This window comes from Nelumbo nucifera, chromosome 7 (assembly GCF_055504915.1).
Source record: "Nelumbo nucifera cultivar China Antique chromosome 7, China Antique-T2T, whole genome shotgun sequence".
NCBI lineage: Eukaryota > Viridiplantae > Streptophyta > Magnoliopsida > Proteales > Nelumbonaceae > Nelumbo > Nelumbo nucifera.
Genome location: NC_142655.1, coordinates 25,161,104 through 25,178,548, shown reverse-complemented (window position 1 = coordinate 25,178,548; position 17,445 = coordinate 25,161,104). Strand labels below are relative to the sequence as shown.

The following is a 17,445-nucleotide window of genomic DNA, read 5'->3' as shown; positions in this document are numbered from 1 at the left end:
GAATAGGGGACTAGGATTCAAAAATCGAACTAGTTGGAATATAATTGGTATTTTATTTTTTGTTTTTTATTTAAAACATTAAAAATAAAAATATTAACCCACGAACCGTTGCCTAGGTCGAACGGTTTAGCGGTCCAATCGCCTGGGTCAGCAATTTTTTGACTTTTCAATGCTTTTTTCAAATTTCCAGTTTCTAATAAAACCATACCCAGGTGGCTGACCAGTTACTGGTTTTTCCGGTCCGGTCCGGTTTTGAAAACAGAGGTTTCATAAAATGGAAGAAACATCAACTTCGTTCCAGGGATCTCCATGGATGTTTTTTTCTAAGGTCGGCTGACTCTCTCTCCCTCTCTCTCTCTTGTCTCTTTTCCTCGTCTTCATGTTTTATTCATTTGCTTGATGTATATGTTCTACGCTACCAGCACTTCTTCATATTTCATGCAATAATTTAATCGGCAACTGTTCATTGGATGGTGTCGATCATTGTTGATTTCCTTCAACCTCTTTATGGTATTAATACGAGGTTTCCAATCTGTCACCTTCTTTGAAAAGTGAAAACCTTCCTTATTCCTATTTGTCATCTTCTTGTATTGATCCAAAATATTTGTTCTGCTTCTGGGGTCTATGATTTGTTTTATATTTCATTGCTTTTCTTACATCCGTTTTGAATCTTGCTGCTCCGGCTTTCGAGCCAGCAAGCATTTATAGTCAAGCCCTTGCGCGCTAGCGCGCTGTAGTTTTTCAGCTTGCTCTCGGGCAACAAGCAACGGATGGAGCGCTCTAGTTTGTCACTTTTTAAGCGCATACTCACTATGATTGTCAGGAATCTAGGGGTGTTTCTCCAACATTCTGTGTTTGTCTTTTTAGTTTTCTCATCTTGTGGTTCTTGGATTGTTGTATTGCTCCTCCTTCAATGCATTGACTATTTAAGATTGTTGTAGGCCTATTTGTTTGTATGGTTGTTCCTTTCATTCCTCTTTTCTGGCTTTTCTTTGAAATATTTCCTTCTTTAGGTTTGTCAGTTTAATTTTTTCTCAATCATCAGCTTTATAGCTCTGATTTTGCTTGTGAGCAACTACTCTAGTTCTAGCTGGGCTTTAGTCTTAAATTTTTATCAATAATAATTTCATTACTTCAACATAAGAATAATTACATAAAGGAAGACAAACTTTATTATCTTCCAATTACAACTTGAGCCCCCAAGAAAAGAAAAGAAAAAAGAGAAACAATAAAATTACATCTAAGCCCAAAACATTGATTCCCTCTCCACCCCTTGTGTAGCTAATCCATCAACAAAAGAATTAGCTGATCTTTTAACCCAACTAATCTTAACTTTCATCTCTCACACCAGCCACTTAAATTTCCTCCTCACATTGATGTAATTCCATAAGTCATTGTTATCTTTATTCAGCCACTCTATCACCACCTCGGAGTCCCCTTCAATTATGAGTTTTCTGATATTCATCTCCTTAGCTTTCTGGACTCCTTCTATAACTACAAAGATCTCAACTCTAAGGGAATCACCTACTCCAATTGAGCCTAAGAACAAGGCAAAAACGACCCCATTCTCATCCCTAAAAACACCCCCAATCCCTGAGTGTCCAAGATTCCCCCTACTACTCCCATCAAAGTTTAGTTTTAAGAATTCAGCAAGTGAGGGGGTCTATGACACACTCATTACTGTTTTGATCTGGGTACAGTTTGCAATGTCACTCCACTTCTTCAACAATGTCATCCACTGTGTAATTTATGAATAGCTCTAGGGATTTCAGCCACTATACAGCCCTTATATGGATTAGAGCCCTCAGTTCTTCAACACCTCTCTCTACTTCTGAGAAGATCCTGAAATTTATTTCTTCCCATACTGCAGTCCTCGGTCCTCTCTACATAGTCCTTCCCCTTTTCATATGCCACTTGAAAAAAAGAAGGGGAGAAAAGACTTTGCAAGTTTGATGGAGGGTTCCAACTACACCCAAAGAGGGATAAAGCACACTCCCAAATTGACTTTGCAAAATGGAAGACACCAATAAGTGAAAATCAGTCTCCCCATCAGCTTTGCAAAGAACACACACCAATGAGGTGACAAACAAGTATTGGGTCTCTTCTTTTAGAGCAGATCACCAGTGTTGAATCTTTATAGATAGGCTTCCCAACAAAAACTACCAACCCTAAGAGGAACTGGTCTACACCAAACCTCATTGACCGAGAAAGGAAGGGCTACAGGACTGGTGGACTAGCTTAAAACTTTGAAGAAAGAGCACAAGAGAATGAGCCAGTGGGGTTAGGGGTCCAAATTCTAGAATCCACCTTAGTATGGTTCTAAGAAAGCATTATCAAGAAGTTCAAAGAGGCTAGAAATACTATCGAGGTCTGAGTCCTCACAGCCCTTCTCAAACCCAAGCCCAGAACTGGAAGAGGAAGGGGTAATGAAAGAAGAAACTAGCTCATTTTTTAAATTAGATAGGGCATACAAAGAAAGAAACTGGTCCTTTAGGGGGCATTCCCAGCCCAAATTTGTTCCCAAAATTTAAGGAGTTACCTGAATTCAAATCGTACCTGATATGAGGGGAGAAGATTGGCAACAAATCATGAATGGCTTTCCAAGGTGAAGCACTTATGGTCCTAGCTCTAATTCTAGCATCCAAACCATTTTGCTCCAGCCCATGTATGCTTACCACTATTCTAGCCCATAGTTTCTCATATTCCAATGGGAACCTCCACAACCACTTCCCCAAAAGGGCCATATTCTTTTTTCTAATGTTCCCAAGTTCCAAACTACCATAGTTTTTACTCCTACTCACCACCTCCCAACTTACTCTATGATCCCTCTTCTCCTCTCCCGGCTCCCAAAGGAAACCTCTCATCATCCTCTCCAATTTGCTAGAAACCTTTACTAGGATTTTGAACACTGGCAGGAAATGAATGGATAAATTTGCTAGAGTGGCCTTAATCAGTATAGTCCTCCCACCAAGAAAAAGGTAGTTGTTTTTCCAAGAGACAAGTCTCTTTTCAAATCTTTCCACCACCGGATTCCAGAAGCTCTCTCTCTTAGGGTTATCACCTAATGGCAACCCTAGATAATTCAATGGCCAACCTGAGACTTCACACCCTAGCACTTCTGCACTCTCCCTAATCTCTCTCTCCTCCATATTCACACCCACTACACAACTTTTCCCAAAGTTCACCTTCAAGTTTGACATTTGTTCAAAGAATTGCATCACCAATTTCATGTTCCTGATGAACCTCACATTGCCTCCTTCACAGAACATAATCGTGTCATCAGCAAACTATAAGTAAGCAAGGGGGGTTTTCTCCCTTCCAACTCTCAAACCTCTAATGAGACCCCTAGAGTCTGCTCTGTGAATCAATTTCCCTAGAACATCAGCAATTAGTGTGAACAAGAAAAGAGATAAGGGGTCTCCTTGTCTTATACCCCTAATGGCTGGAAAGAAATCTACCACTATCCCATTCACTAGCACAAAATAATGACAATTCCAAACACACCCCATAATCCATTTGCACTATCTAGCCCCAAAACCAAATTTGGTCATAACTTTCCTCAAAAATTCCCAGTCCACCAAGTCATAAGCCTTTTCCAGATCCAACTTACAAACTACTCCCTTTTTTCTATCCTTCCTGAAATTCTCCACACTCTCATTAGCAATTAGGACTTGATTAATAACCTATCTTCTACTCACAAAAGCTCCTTGATTTTGTGTAATGATATCTGGTAGTACTTCCTTCAACCTCAAAGACAAAACCTTTACAATAATCTTGTACAGGCTAAATACCAAACTGATTGGCCTAAAATCCTTTGGATGTGATGCATCTTTCTTTTTTGGAATCAAAGCTAAAAAAGTGAAATTCACACCCGGGTTAACAACTCCTCTCCTATGAACCCATCCGGCCCTGGAACTTTTGTTCTATCCATAGAAAACACAGCCTCCTTGATCTCTTCCAAATCAAACCTTCTTTCCAACCTTCTCCTACTATCCACCCCTACATCTCTCTAGTCCATTCCTTCTACCCACACCCCTCTACTTACAGGCCTTCTTAGAATGGATTTAAAGTCTTCTACAAATGCCCCGACTATCTCCTCGTGTTGTGTTAACTCAACTCCATCCACTTCCAATTTGGAAATAAAGTTTTTCATTTTCCTTCCATCTGCCAAAGAATGAAAAAACTTGGTATTTCTATCTCCCTCTTGCAACCATTTACATCAAGATTTTTGTCTCCAACTTATTTCCTCCTTATGTAGGCAGTCATCTAACTATCTTCTCAACCATCTTTTTTGTTCCTTGTCTTCTTCTCCAAATTCTCCCATTTCTTCTTTAGAGCCAATGCTCTTAAGTTGGTCCATCAGAGCTCTCTTTTTTTCTTGTAACCCCCCAAACTCCAAAAGATTCCACTCATTGATTGTGGGCTTGAGTTGTCTTTATCCATTTGGTTGTGAGCAAGTACAAAAATTTTGTTACCGGAGGTGTATTGCCGATGGGGAAAGAAACGAGAAGATTATCATATGAAATTGCTGAAATTCTAGGTAGAGGGGGATCCTCAATAATTAGAAGAGGAGTAAGCAAGTCAAATGGTGGAAAAACCCAAGTAGCCATCAAAACTTTAAAGAGGCTTGAGATAACTCCTCCAGAAACACCAACGAGTGGATCAAGAGAGAAGAGTACAACAGGATTTGCTAGCTGGAGGAGGCAGGTTTCAATCACAAAAGCCTTACTGACAAATAAAATTCTTGTTATGAAGAAGATAGTGGAAGATGTATCTTCCCATCCCAATGTGGTCCACCTGTATGATGTCTACGAGGACCAAAATGCAATCCATCTTGTACTAGAGCTATGTTCTGGTGGTGAGATTTTTGATCGAATAGTGGATCAGGAAAAGTATTCAGAGACTGAAGCAGCAACTGTGATTCGACAAATTGTTAATGGGTTAGCTTCACTGCACAAGGCAAATATAGTCCATCGCGACTTAAAGCCAGAGAACTGTCTTTTCTTAAATGAAAGTGAGAATTCACCTTTGAAGATAACGGATTTTGGACTAAGTTCTGTAGAGGACTTCACTGATCCAGTTGTTGGGTTGTTTGGTTCAATTGATTATGTCTCACCCGAGGCCTCGACCAAAGGCAGAATATCTTCTGCAAGTGATATGTGGTCTTTGGGAGTGAAATAATCGGCATAAGCAACAAATGATTTTAAATGTAAGTTCTATGATTTTTCATTATCAACTTGATTATTCGCTAGTTTCTATGTTAAAGTTCAAATAATATTCTGGTTATCCTCTTTTAATATGGATGATTGTAGTTTAGCGTGATATTGATGAGCCTACATGATATTTTAACAGGGAGAATTCAATTTTGATGAGCCTACATGGAAGACCATTTCTTCACCAGCGAAACAATTGATTTCCAGCCTTCTTACTGTTGATCCTCATAAGAGAGCAACTGCTCAAGAGGTATGATATTCATCATTCCACATATCAAGTTTACTTGACTACAGATGATGTCCAGTGAAGCATGTAAAGCAAATATTTTGGAGGACTTGACAATTTTAAGAAATCGGTTGAAGTAGAAGAAATAACTTCCTTGTCTATCAAATATGAGTAACATTCCAATGATCTTGTTCTCTACTTATACATGAGATTTTCGATAACTACTCAGGTAATTATTACACTTCTGCATCCATGGGTCATGGGGGAATCAGCAAAACAAGAAAATATGGGCACTGAAATCATTTCTCGACTTCATTCTTTGAATGCTCGTCGTAAGTTGCGTGCAGCTGCAATTGACAGCATGTGTGGTAGTGCATTACTTGTGAGAACAAAACAGCTAAGGACCCTCTTAGGGAACCATAATCTTACTTTTGAGGAACTTGAGAAACTGATAATGCATTTCAGGAATATGTAAGTTTTCTCCTCTCACCATTATTTCATTCATTCAATATGTTAGCAAGCTTAACAGTTTTGTAGATTAGACCACCAGTACCTCAATTTTACTTGACTTCCCAAAGCAAAACAAATAAATTAACTAATGCTATCCAATTGTTGGATTGCTGAAGCCATAGATCAGCAGTTGGACACTTGTACATGTGTAGGGGCTAGGTGTAATGGTAAAATCTTGGGCCAAGTGTGAGAAATGGGTTTGAGTCTGAGAGTAGACAAATTTTCTGCTGTTCCCATCAAAAGAACCTCAACAAATGCCATAACTGTGTTTTAAAGACGGTGCAATTTAGAATTCAATCTGTTTGATCAAGAAGGGTGATTAGAGTTTTTTTTTTTTTTTTTTGTCATCAAAAGGACAATTAGAGGTGGCCTACCAACTGTAAGAGGTCTATCTTCCTATAGCCATCCAGCTGGAGGTTAAAATATTTAATTGAATTCAAATAGCCAATGCAGTTATATAAATTAAAGCCATACAGTTTTCTGCATCGCATGATAATGCCAATGACTTGATCAAATGATTACTATATGATTTATTCTGGCCAAGTTGGTCCATACCAACAGAAATGTGAGGTATCTTATAGTGGTAAAGAAATCCTCAATGCAAGAGAAAAAAAAAATACTGAAACTGGGACTATCCTAAGATTTATATAGAAGATCCAATTCAGTTTCTAAAAGTGAATAAGATGTGCAAATGGTGAAAATGCTACTCTATCTGAATTTGAAGACGTGCTGAAAGCAATGGAGATGCCTAAACTGCTCCCCCTTGCCCCACGCATCTTTGATCTTTTTGACAACAATCATGATGGAACTGTAGACATTAGAGAGATTTTCTGTGGCTTTTCGAGCCTTAAGAGTTCACAAGGAGAAAATGCTCTTCACTCTGTTTCCAGGTAACCTTACACCCATTCTCCCTTATTCAAGATAGAGTCTATACTTGAATTAGGAAGATCTCCTGCCTATGTCACATCTTTTAGCCTGGAAGATGAAGTGATGGTGTAACTGTGCCATTCAATCCATCAAAGTTGTACCATATTGTCAGAATAAGATATTGCAAATAATCCACCAAAAAAGTCAACCTTCTACCTAAGAGATAGTAAATGCATGCAAACCCATAGTTTTAAAAGGTGGTGAGGCATGCCCAACCTACCTTACCTCAATAGCCTCATAGAACCTAGTGGATAATATGGTCTAAAATTAAAGAATACTATGGGCAACTATAATAATAATGATAATAGTAACTTAATAGTCTATGCTTTGTCTCTTAAATACCAATGGCCTTTCCTCCGCCTATTGCATCTTTAAACCAAGTTCAAATCCAATGCCCCTTTTCAGATCCCTTCATCATGTAATGAATGCAATGCATAGCTTATATGAGCTGGTTCTTTCCATGCTCTTTGATCCTGAAAGGAGTATATCTTTTGATAATTGAAACCAGCTTTGCTCTTTTCTTCTCTTAAATAGGACTAAATTTTGTAGTAAATATATTTAGAAGGTTGAAACTAATATCTTGTATAATGTGGCCAAAAATCAGATGTATGACACAGATAGGTCAGGATGTATCACCAAGGAAGAAGTAACATCCATGATGAGAGTAACCTCTCTCTCTCTCTCCCCTTGTAAACCATCTTTTGCTTTTTCAACTGATCTTGATTGGGTGAATCATTGGTTCCACTGTGAAGGCTTTGCCGGAGGAGTGCCTTCCTCCAGATATAACAGAACCCAGCAAACTGGATGAGATTTTTGATAGGATCGACATCAACAGTGATGGGAAGATCAGTTTTGAAGAGTTTAAAGCTGCTATGAAGCTAGACAGCTCCCTCCAAGATGCAGTCATGTCCTCCCTGCGCCCTGCCTAATTCTTGCTACTACTATTTTCAGTCTTCATTTCAGCCAGGGTAGGAGAAGTAATTATAACAATTATGGAGGCAAACCATACAACAACAACCGAAAGAACCTCCAAACATTCCACTCAGGTTCTTTTTTTTTGTTTTTTTTTTTAATTTAGAATATGACAAATGAGCAAGTTCAAATTAATTGGACAAACTTGGTTAGTACAAGTAGAATCAACTCATCAAGCTGTATTCCAGCTTTTATTACTAGAAATCCATGTTATGATCCATGTAAGTCATGAAAGTACTTGATGGGCGAATCAAGTGAGTTTACCTGCCAAGCCAAATGATCCTGTAGATCAGATCATTTCTAGTGAAAAACAAAGATCTTTTTAGCTTAGTTGCTTCAGAAAGATGTTCTTTTCTAGCCTAAGTTTAGTTCTAATTAAGAAATACAACAAGAACAACGTAACATTCACATAATGACACCCCCAAAACTCTCTTCTATCTAACTAGTCTAGGTTGTAACTGTCCGAGGCTTGACCCCAATTTTTCTCCAGGAAACATCTGGCATAATCAGCTTCTTGTCAACACGATCCTTGAACTTCATGGAAAAATTGAGCAATGAGTCGAGAAGAGAATCAGAAAGGAGGTGTGGTTTCAAGCCCAGCTCAATAAGCTTAGTGTGCTTGGCATTATAGTAATGCTCCTCTGCCTCCACACGAGGATTGGGCACTGATATGGTTTGCACGTCCAAACCAAGCTTTTCTCCTGCTTTTGTGACAAGGGAAGCAAGTTCATTGACAGAAAATTGCTCGGTGAACTGGTTGAAGACCCGGAACTCACCATGCTGTGCCGGGTTTGCAATAGCAAGCTCAACACACTGGACTGTATCTCTTATGTCAAGGTATCCCCGGGTCTGCAGGTACACAGTGAAAGAACTGAGAAGAAAAAGTTATGGGCAAAAAAATCCACAAGAATGATAAGAAACCATAATATCTGAAAGGGCACATTGATGATGTTCCCCCAAAATCTTGGCACTAGCTATTTGCAGAGAAATAAGGATTGGATATCTGGGTAATGCCTTTCCATTCTCATATGGTTGTTTTATGCATGGTATATTCAGGAGTCACTGGCACTCATTACATTGGTGCCACCAGAAAATTTATCATCATTATCCTTTTTTATCCCAGGACCAGATACTTGGTTCATCAAGTATTTTGTCCCTGCACTTTGTGCCCCTCCCCCTGCCGCTCCCCCCAAGGAAGTTTGGATCTCAGATGTTGGATTCATTATATCAGATGCTAAATCCTGAAGATGGTTTTTCCATGTATGGATGGAATCAAAGAAGGTGGCTTTCCTATTTTCTCCATCCCAGAACAAGTGAAATCAAAGCAAACTACTTTGTGCTGTAGTGGTAGGATATATCAATTTTACCTGGCCTCCTTTTCCATATACTGTAAGTGGGTGACCAATAGCAGCCTGAACACAGAACCTATTCAGTGCTGTTCCAAAAACACCATCATAATCAAACCTATTGCAGAGCTCTTCATGCATTTCGGTCTCATCAGTCCTCACTCCATACACCACTCCTTGGTTCAGATCAGTGGCTCGGATACCCCAAGCCTTACATGTAAAGGCTATATTATTTGAATCATGCACCTTACTGAGGTGGTAGAATGAGCTTGCTTGTTTAGGATAAGGCAAAGTATCAGTTCGTCCATTATGCGTAATCGTTATATATCCCTCTTCGATGTCAATGTTAGGAGTTCCATATTCTCCCATTGTCCCAAGCTTCACAAGATGACAATCATCATTAAATTCCTTTATGGCAAACAGAACATTGAGGGTTCCAATCACATTGTTCTTCTGTGTGAAAACAGCTCTGGACCGATCAATCATGGAGTATGGAGCTGATCGTTGTTCGCCAAAATGGACAACAGAGTCTGGCTCAAAGGATTTAAAGGTTTCTGATAGAAATTCAAAATCACAGATGTCACCTATGTAAAGTTGGATGTTTTTCCCAGTCAAAGATTCCCAACAGCGGAGACGATTATGGATGGAAGAGATTGGGGTCAGAGAGTCAAGGCCAAGCTGGTGATCAAAGAGGCGACGAACAAGGCTGTCAACAATGGCAACCTCATAATTCTTGTTGGAGAGATGGAGGGCAGTGGCCCAACCACAGTAGCCATCTCCACCAATAACCATGACCCGCTTTGGCTTGGATGATTCATTTTGGCTGTCCTGAGTGCCAGAAGTAGGTTCAGTTTGGGATTCTTGGCTCATGGATAATGTGGTAGCACAGACTGTAAGGTGTCTTAGAGGTCTTTTGCCATGTGAAACAAGCTTTTTCAATGAATATATGGATGTTCGAAATGTAAGGCCAGTAGGATGTGCAAGAGAATATTGATTGGATGTTTTCGAGTATGGTGTGGCACTGGTTGAGGTTTTAAATGAGCAAGAAGTTGAGAGTATATGTGCCATGCTGATGTTTGGATTCCAATAAAATGGTACTCAATGGTTTGTAAATACCTGCAAAAGGAAAATGTATGATTTTAGAGGTAATATGGCTATGGCAGAACTTCTGTGATATTGGAAACTATAGGTTTGATATCTAGGCATTAATATGCCAACGACCATAAAATATGAGATGTTCCAAGTTTGAAAAGGAAAAGGGATTTTATGAATGAAAGGAATTTCAACATGACAGCAGAAGAGCATCAAGAACCTGAAAGCCTAACAAATTAAATAACTGCTGCTTAAACGCCGCCATTACAAAAGTACAATTTAAAGTAGGAGAAATTCCACGTATTTGGTACTCATAAATAAAGAACATGAAAATATTACATATCATATCCTACTCACATGATTAGTAATGAAAAAAACTGACAAATAGATGAGTAGAAAATAAAAACTAAAAAGCTCTCCAGTTTGAGACTCGATGTAAAACGACAACGCCTGCTGAGAGCCTCAGATATAAGACTGTTAAAATCTTCTACGACAAAACAAGACTCATGGGTTCCCTACCAACATCCAAAATCATTGCCTTAGTCATTGAATTGAACCTTATCTTGAAAACTTGACAAACAGGAAAAACAGAAAGCCGCAATTTCTTTGTTGATTGATATTTTCATAAAATGTACTTTGATGCGATGCACCAAAGATTCTTTAATAGATGTCATCAATATAAGAAGCACATATTTTTTTCAAAATTTCAACATTGAAGACATAATTACTACAAAAGCAAGCACTTGAGCAATAGGAAGAACCAGAACAGATGGAAATGGTTTGACTGGAACCCACTACTGGGTACTGCAGTTTCAGAGAATGGAATCACAAACTCTCACCTTTAATCTCAATCCAGAGATAAAAAAATACACAAACTCTGCAATACCAGGAAAAGCAGCAGCATAGGACTGGTTAGAAAAAGAGTTCATAGGAACAAAAGTTCTGCTCTAAATTATAACATTTGTTTGAAATAATGAATAAAGCATATGTACTTGTGTAGAATTTAACGGTGAATTACACCAAAAGGCAAAAGTAGTATTTTCAGTCATTTGCAGAGAATGTGAGGTGAAATTTACATTCTCAAAAAATCCAAAACCTATTATAATCTTAACTAAAACGAACAGAAATACAGATTCGAACAAACCAAATTACAAATGATTCTTCACCTCAGCTCAAACAATCATCAAGAAATCTCCTAGAGCAAAAGAAGTTAACAAAACTGATACCTTCACAAAGATGAAGCTCAGAAATGCTTCGAGATCATCACAATACAGTGGAGAGGCAGCTTCAATCGAGTGGGAGTGAGCGGAGTTGATGGTTCTGCCTCGTTCAGCTTCTGAGATAGAGTTGTTAGAGGAAAATTTAGTTGAATAATTAAATAAAAACGATATATTATTATCCGAAAGTGGTAGAAAAGGGTTTAGAGGGATTTTGTAGCGGATATCGAGAGCATAAGAGAAAGGAGCGAGGGGGATATTCGTTGTCCGATATTTAAACCTCCCCTGTTTTTCTGACAAATTCTTAAACCTCCCTGAAATTTTACTGCTATCTTACTTGTTTGGATAAATTCAGTTACCTGTGTAAATGTTTGCCAAGTAAAATTTATTTATCCATGTTGTTTTTGTTGAAGCTTACCCATATTCTTTTGCCTCACCCACTTTCTTAGGTAAGAGGTCCATTTCTTACGCTATATTGTTGAAGCTTACCCATATTGTTTTTGTTGAAGCTTACCCATATTCTTCCTAGAATTCTGATAATCATTTCAAGTCAAACAGCTCACTATTAGAATATCAAGTGAATGTACTCCACAAGCTTTCATTCAACAATTCTCATCAACAAGGACTCTGAGAACAAGGTTCAACAATCTCATTTGTAGCCCATTTTTATGTGGTTGTGTGTCTAGAATAAAATGGTAATCTCATGCAACTATGCTGGAAATAACAACTGAGAACCAAATAATATTTTATCAGACAAGGGTCAGAACAAAAACAAAGAATTGGACAGATTTCTCATGGATGATCGAATATGGGTCTAGGACTCACGACATCATGCCAATAAAATCCACTGTTGCCAAAGGCCTACAAGGAGAATATTGTGATGCCAGCTAATACATAATCATAAAATTTGGAGGAAATGATGAATCAATTTTCATGTTTCAACAACTAAGTAATAGACAACAGAGACATGATATATAATCTGAAAACTGTTTGGTAGTTTTCATATCAAACATTTCAACCTGTTTCGTAATTCTACAAGAAGTTTCACAAGGCTCAAACAAGTTTGGCAGTATAATAACAACTAATTTGTTCTTATAAATTGGTGGGAATGAAATTTGAAATCATCATTGTCATCTTGTCCCTAGGGCGTGGTATTCAAGAGTTGTAGACAGGCAAGCCCTCAAATAACAAAATAAGAATCATATCCTAGCTTATAGTTCATTGCAAGGAAAAAAAATAAGGGGAATAAGAAGACATACAGATGGACTCAGTGGAAGCCTCTTTCACGAATCACAAAAGATTGATTTGTAATTTGAAAACTGTAAAAGTATGGGGTTCTCTCTGGCGGTGGATGTTCTTCTTGAACAGAAGGTTTGGGGAAGAAACTAATGTTTGCCCTAAGCTTGTTAGCAAAGGTATTTTCGAGTGAACAAAGTCACTCTACGATGGGAAAGTAACTTACCCACCTCTGAGGTGGGTAAGATTTTCCCAGGTAAATGGCCAAAATACTTACCCAAGGAAATCTGTATTTCCCATGGGCCCTACATGTATTTGTAAAAGAACATGGGAAAGTTGGTAAACTTTCCCACCCCAAGATAGTGGTAAACGAACGGGGCCTAATATTAATCTGATTTTATTTAGGGTAAATTGCTGAAACCTCTCCTTAAGTTTCTCATTGTTGCTGAAATTTTCTCAAAAATTTGGTAGTTGCAATCACCTCTCCTGAACTTTATGACAGTTGCAAGTAAACCCTTCAGGTAGAATCTCCTAAAAAAGAGGCATTAAAATATCCAAAATACCCATGCAATTATTTTTAACAAAATTTGTTTTTTTTTTTCAAATTTTCTCTTCATATGAATTATTGCCCCAAACCCTTCCAATCTCTTTTCTGAAATTGGTTATTTTTCAAATTTGCCTTCATATCAATCACTCAAAGGCATAGCTGCAACTTTAAATTCTCTTTGTTTTTATTATTCATAAAGTTTGTATTTTTTTTTTTTTTGTAGAAACTAGATTCAATAATAATTGTATGGGTATTTTGGACATTTTCATGCCTCTTTTTTGGAAGATTCTATCAAAGGGGTCTGCTTACAACTGTACAAGAAAGTTTGTGGGAGGCGACTTCAGTTACAAAACTTCAAGGGAGGTTTCAAGAACAATCAGAAACTTTAGGGGAGGTTTCAGAAATTTACCTTTTTATTTATTATAGGCTCAATAGTTTGGAAGGAATACAAATATAAAATGTAGAGTGAAGAAACATTTTGTATTACTAGTAATTAAGCACATGCATTGCACGTGAGAAATTTTTTTCATATTAATTACTTGAATTTTAGATATATCATAATTAAGATAAAAATTGAAAATTAACAAAAGTAACAATATGATTGAACTCAAATGCTTATAATAAATGTGCACGTGCATTGCATGTGGAAATTTTAAATTACAATAACAATTATTATTATTATTATTATTATTGTTGTTGTTGTTGTTGTTGTTGTTGTTGTTGTTGTTGTTGTTGTTATTATTATTATTATTAAATTTTGTATTCCATTCATTTTTGCTATAAATAAAAATAAATTTTATTTTAACAATTATTTTTATTTATTATGATAAATATATAACATTATAAATGTTCCCAAATATGATAGAATTATTGCTTGTGTTCTATCTTTTTTAAATATTTATTATTCAATTATGACATCATGAGTTTCTTTGAAAAGTTGGATCATTGACCCACCATCTAGATAAGAAAATAGCTTTACTTTTGGCTTTGTTTTAAATTATATATCATCTACGTTATATAAATATTTTTTACTTATTATACTTAGTTTTTATTTGACATAATTAATATATACATTTTTATATATTCTTTTGATTATTTTTATTTTTTTTATTTTCTAAAGATTTATTATTTAACTATCATATCATCGGTTAATCCATTTGACCCAAACCACTAACCCACAACACAAAAACAAAAATAATTTGATTTCTAGGGTGACACTAAATTTTATATTACATTTCCATCATTGATAATGAATATATAATATTAGAGATGTACCTAATATTTATTTTTATGAATATGTGACAATAGATATGTGCCCAATTTTTTTTCTATTTTTTGTTATTATTTATATTTTCTATTATAAAAATTTTATTATTTGACTGACATCATTTCATTTATAAGTTGATTTTAACTTTGGCATTCCATTTTCATCATTAATAAAATTACTTTACATTTCATATGTATTTTTATTTAGTATAATGAATATGCAATGTTAGAGTACGTCCAATTCTTATTTTTTGTATTATATAATTTATATATTTTAATTTTTTATTATTAAATATAGCATTATTTATTAACCATTTGACCTAAAATGGTTGAATTTCTTACCCACCATTGGGAGGGAAGAAAATAATTTTATTTTCAAATTATTTTTAAAATATTTATTTTTATAATATTAAAATTAATTTTATGAATTTAATGAGAGAATATACCTTAATATGAGATTTAATGAGAGAGAATAGGAAAATAGTTTTATTTCTAATTGGTTTTAAATTTTACATTCCATTTCCATCATTAATAAAAACATTTTTTATACTTATTATTGTTTAATGTCGAATATATGATGTTAAAAATGTTCCCAATTTTTTTAATTTCTATATTTTTGCATTTTATCTATTTTTAAATTTTATTATTTAATTGTGACAACATGAATTGGCTTATTTGACCCGAAATGGTTTAATTTCTTACCACTGTTTAGTTGAAGACACTATTTTTTTAGGTAGACTTTAAAAATATATTTTATATTATTAGAATTATTAATTTATTATGTATGAATTTAATTAATAGAATTTAATGATGATAAGAAATAAAGATGCCTTAAATATATGATTGAATGAAGTTCAATGCAAATCAATACCTTAAGTGTTGGATTTAATGAAAGGAAATTGAATGCATTGAATATCTTATAATTGTCTCTTTTTAACTCATTTAATATTAATAATTGATTACCCTTTTGCCCTCATTTTTTATCAATAAATTTAAATACGAAAGGGCAAATTTTATCCTCAAAAAATTACAGAAATATTAGTGAGACTATTCATGCTTTTTAAAGTAGTATAGATATAGATTTTGTATGTATTACATTTTTGTATTTATTCTCTTTCCAAACCAAGCGATAAGAAATTAATTCAGATTTAATTTATAATAGATGGACCTATTCCATTAAAGATGGAACCCACACCTACTTAATTTGAGAGTAGAGTTGATTAATCCACTTTCTAGATACTCTTTCTTGAGAAGATAGATAATTATTTATCTAGATAAAAAGCTTTGTAGCAAGAGCACTATCCTATAATGAAGATATTAAAATTATAACTATGCCCTTGTTATGAACGTACACATTGGACATTGTTGTTTTCTCTTTAGATTGTCCAAGTATGGCATTTTGAGGTTTAAGTTTGTACCCAACTTGGTCTGTGTTGTTCACTTGAGGAAGTGAACAATGAAACCCACTTAAATAGAGTGAATCACCTTTTTTATTGTAGAGAAAAGATCTTCAATTAGAACAACCTTTTTTGGGGATAATTCAATAAATCTCTATCCTAATAAAGTTTTTCATTGCAAAAATGGGTAGGGCAGTCAACAGGTCAAATTTTGATCAAATTTAGGTAGAACAAGTTCCGAACCAATTATTAATCGAAACAAAACGTTGATAATATAATAACTGAAATTTTAAATTTTGATAATAAACCTTAATAAAAATGATAGAAAAATACTGAATTCTTTATATGTTAATAAATTAAACATTTTTTACTAATATTATTTTATTTATTATCTATCAAATTTACTACTTCAAACATAAAACATGATAAAAATTATAAAAAATAGTATATATATATAATAAAATAATTGGTTCCAGGTCTAAATCTATTCAGGATAAACAAGAACAGGAGCTGACCCAATTAGAAAAAAAAAAAAAATCATCGAACCAGAACCGTTATAATCAATTCGATCAGTTCTCACCCAATGATAGTGCATATTTAATTTATTGGAAATATGGAGGGCTTTGGAAAGGTCAAGATGCAAGGAAGATTTTGTTTTAATTTTAAATTGCAACACCCCACTTAGATGTCACACCAACTTGATGCACCAAGAGAATGAAGAAGGGGAATCACGAGACAGTTTGAAGATGAAGAACAAGGGAATTGTGAATCCACAGAATCATAGGACTTGAGCAAACTTGTAGGGTTGTAGCTAAGAGCCGATCTATTGCGGGGTAGAGATTTGCTATCAACAAAACACTCCCAACATGCCGCTACAGTCACACATTGGGAACATTTCTTTTTTCATTCATGGAGAGATGATCCTGATGTACAGCCGCAATGGCTGGTTGGAATATTGTTGGAACCGTGTCTTGGTAGCTGATTCGAACTCATAGCCTGAAAGGGACTCTTAATACACACAGGGACCAAGTACAGACACCACTCCTCACACCAACCTTACAGCATGTATTAGTTGTACATCAGTTATATCTCCTATACTAGTGCATTTTTATTCATGAAGAGATGTTCCCAATATATGGTTGGATGTGAAAATTGGTGTGAGGAGAAATCTCCCTTCAAAATAGGAAACTCGGGTGATGGCAAGCCAGGACTTCGTTGTTGGATGCTTCAAGACTTTTCAAGCTTAGGACTCATTGGAGCTCGTTCTTCTTTGATCAAACCTTCAAAGTTCAAAGTAGATTGGCTCGAACTTAGGAGAATTTCATCCACTTAACTCAAGCAAACAGCTTTAATCTTCTCTATTGATATAGAAGATTAGCTCAAAACTTTTCCAATTAACAGTTCAAATGAATCTGACCCTCATTGGGTCAAGGTTCACTTAGAATTTCAAACTTCAAAGCGTATCAAACCAAAAACCCTAAATTTGAGCACTTTTA

The 17,445-nt window shown here is 35.6% G+C and overlaps 2 protein-coding genes across 5 annotated transcripts; one reads left to right on the top strand and one right to left on the bottom strand.

Moving 5' to 3' along the window:
- The first annotated feature begins 4,392 nt into the window (after nt 1–4,392).
- On the top strand, nt 4,393–7,845 carry LOC104593686 (calcium and calcium/calmodulin-dependent serine/threonine-protein kinase-like). The gene is given in 8 exon segments (XM_019197116.2): nt 4,393–5,174; nt 5,176–5,209; nt 5,353–5,465; nt 5,680–5,910; nt 6,633–6,826; nt 6,829–6,839; nt 7,481–7,540; nt 7,629–7,845. Coding segments are annotated over 8 exon segments (1,503 nt in total). The 5' UTR covers nt 4,393–4,491; the 3' UTR covers nt 7,806–7,845.
- Nucleotides 7,846–8,000: 155 nt separating this feature from the next.
- Nucleotides 8,001–12,917, bottom strand: SQD1 (sulfoquinovosyldiacylglycerol 1). Of its 4 annotated transcripts, XM_088892183.1 has the most exons (5): nt 12,763–12,917; nt 11,513–11,622; nt 11,126–11,163; nt 9,216–10,310; nt 8,001–8,697 (listed from the first exon to the last, which is right to left on the bottom strand). In XM_088892183.1, the coding sequence occupies exons 4-5, from the start codon at nt 10,260–10,262 to the stop codon at nt 8,296–8,298; spliced, it is 1,449 nt and encodes a 482-aa protein (XP_088748309.1). In that variant the 5' UTR covers nt 10,263–10,310; nt 11,126–11,163; nt 11,513–11,622; nt 12,763–12,917; the 3' UTR covers nt 8,001–8,295. The 4 variants fall into 4 exon arrangements, with proteins under 4 accessions (XP_088748309.1, XP_088748307.1, XP_088748308.1 ...); XM_088892181.1 differs by lacking the exon at nt 11,126–11,163; XM_088892182.1 differs by lacking the exon at nt 12,763–12,917 and having other exon boundaries at nt 11,513–11,763.
- Nucleotides 12,918–17,445: the final 4,528 nt, after the last annotated feature.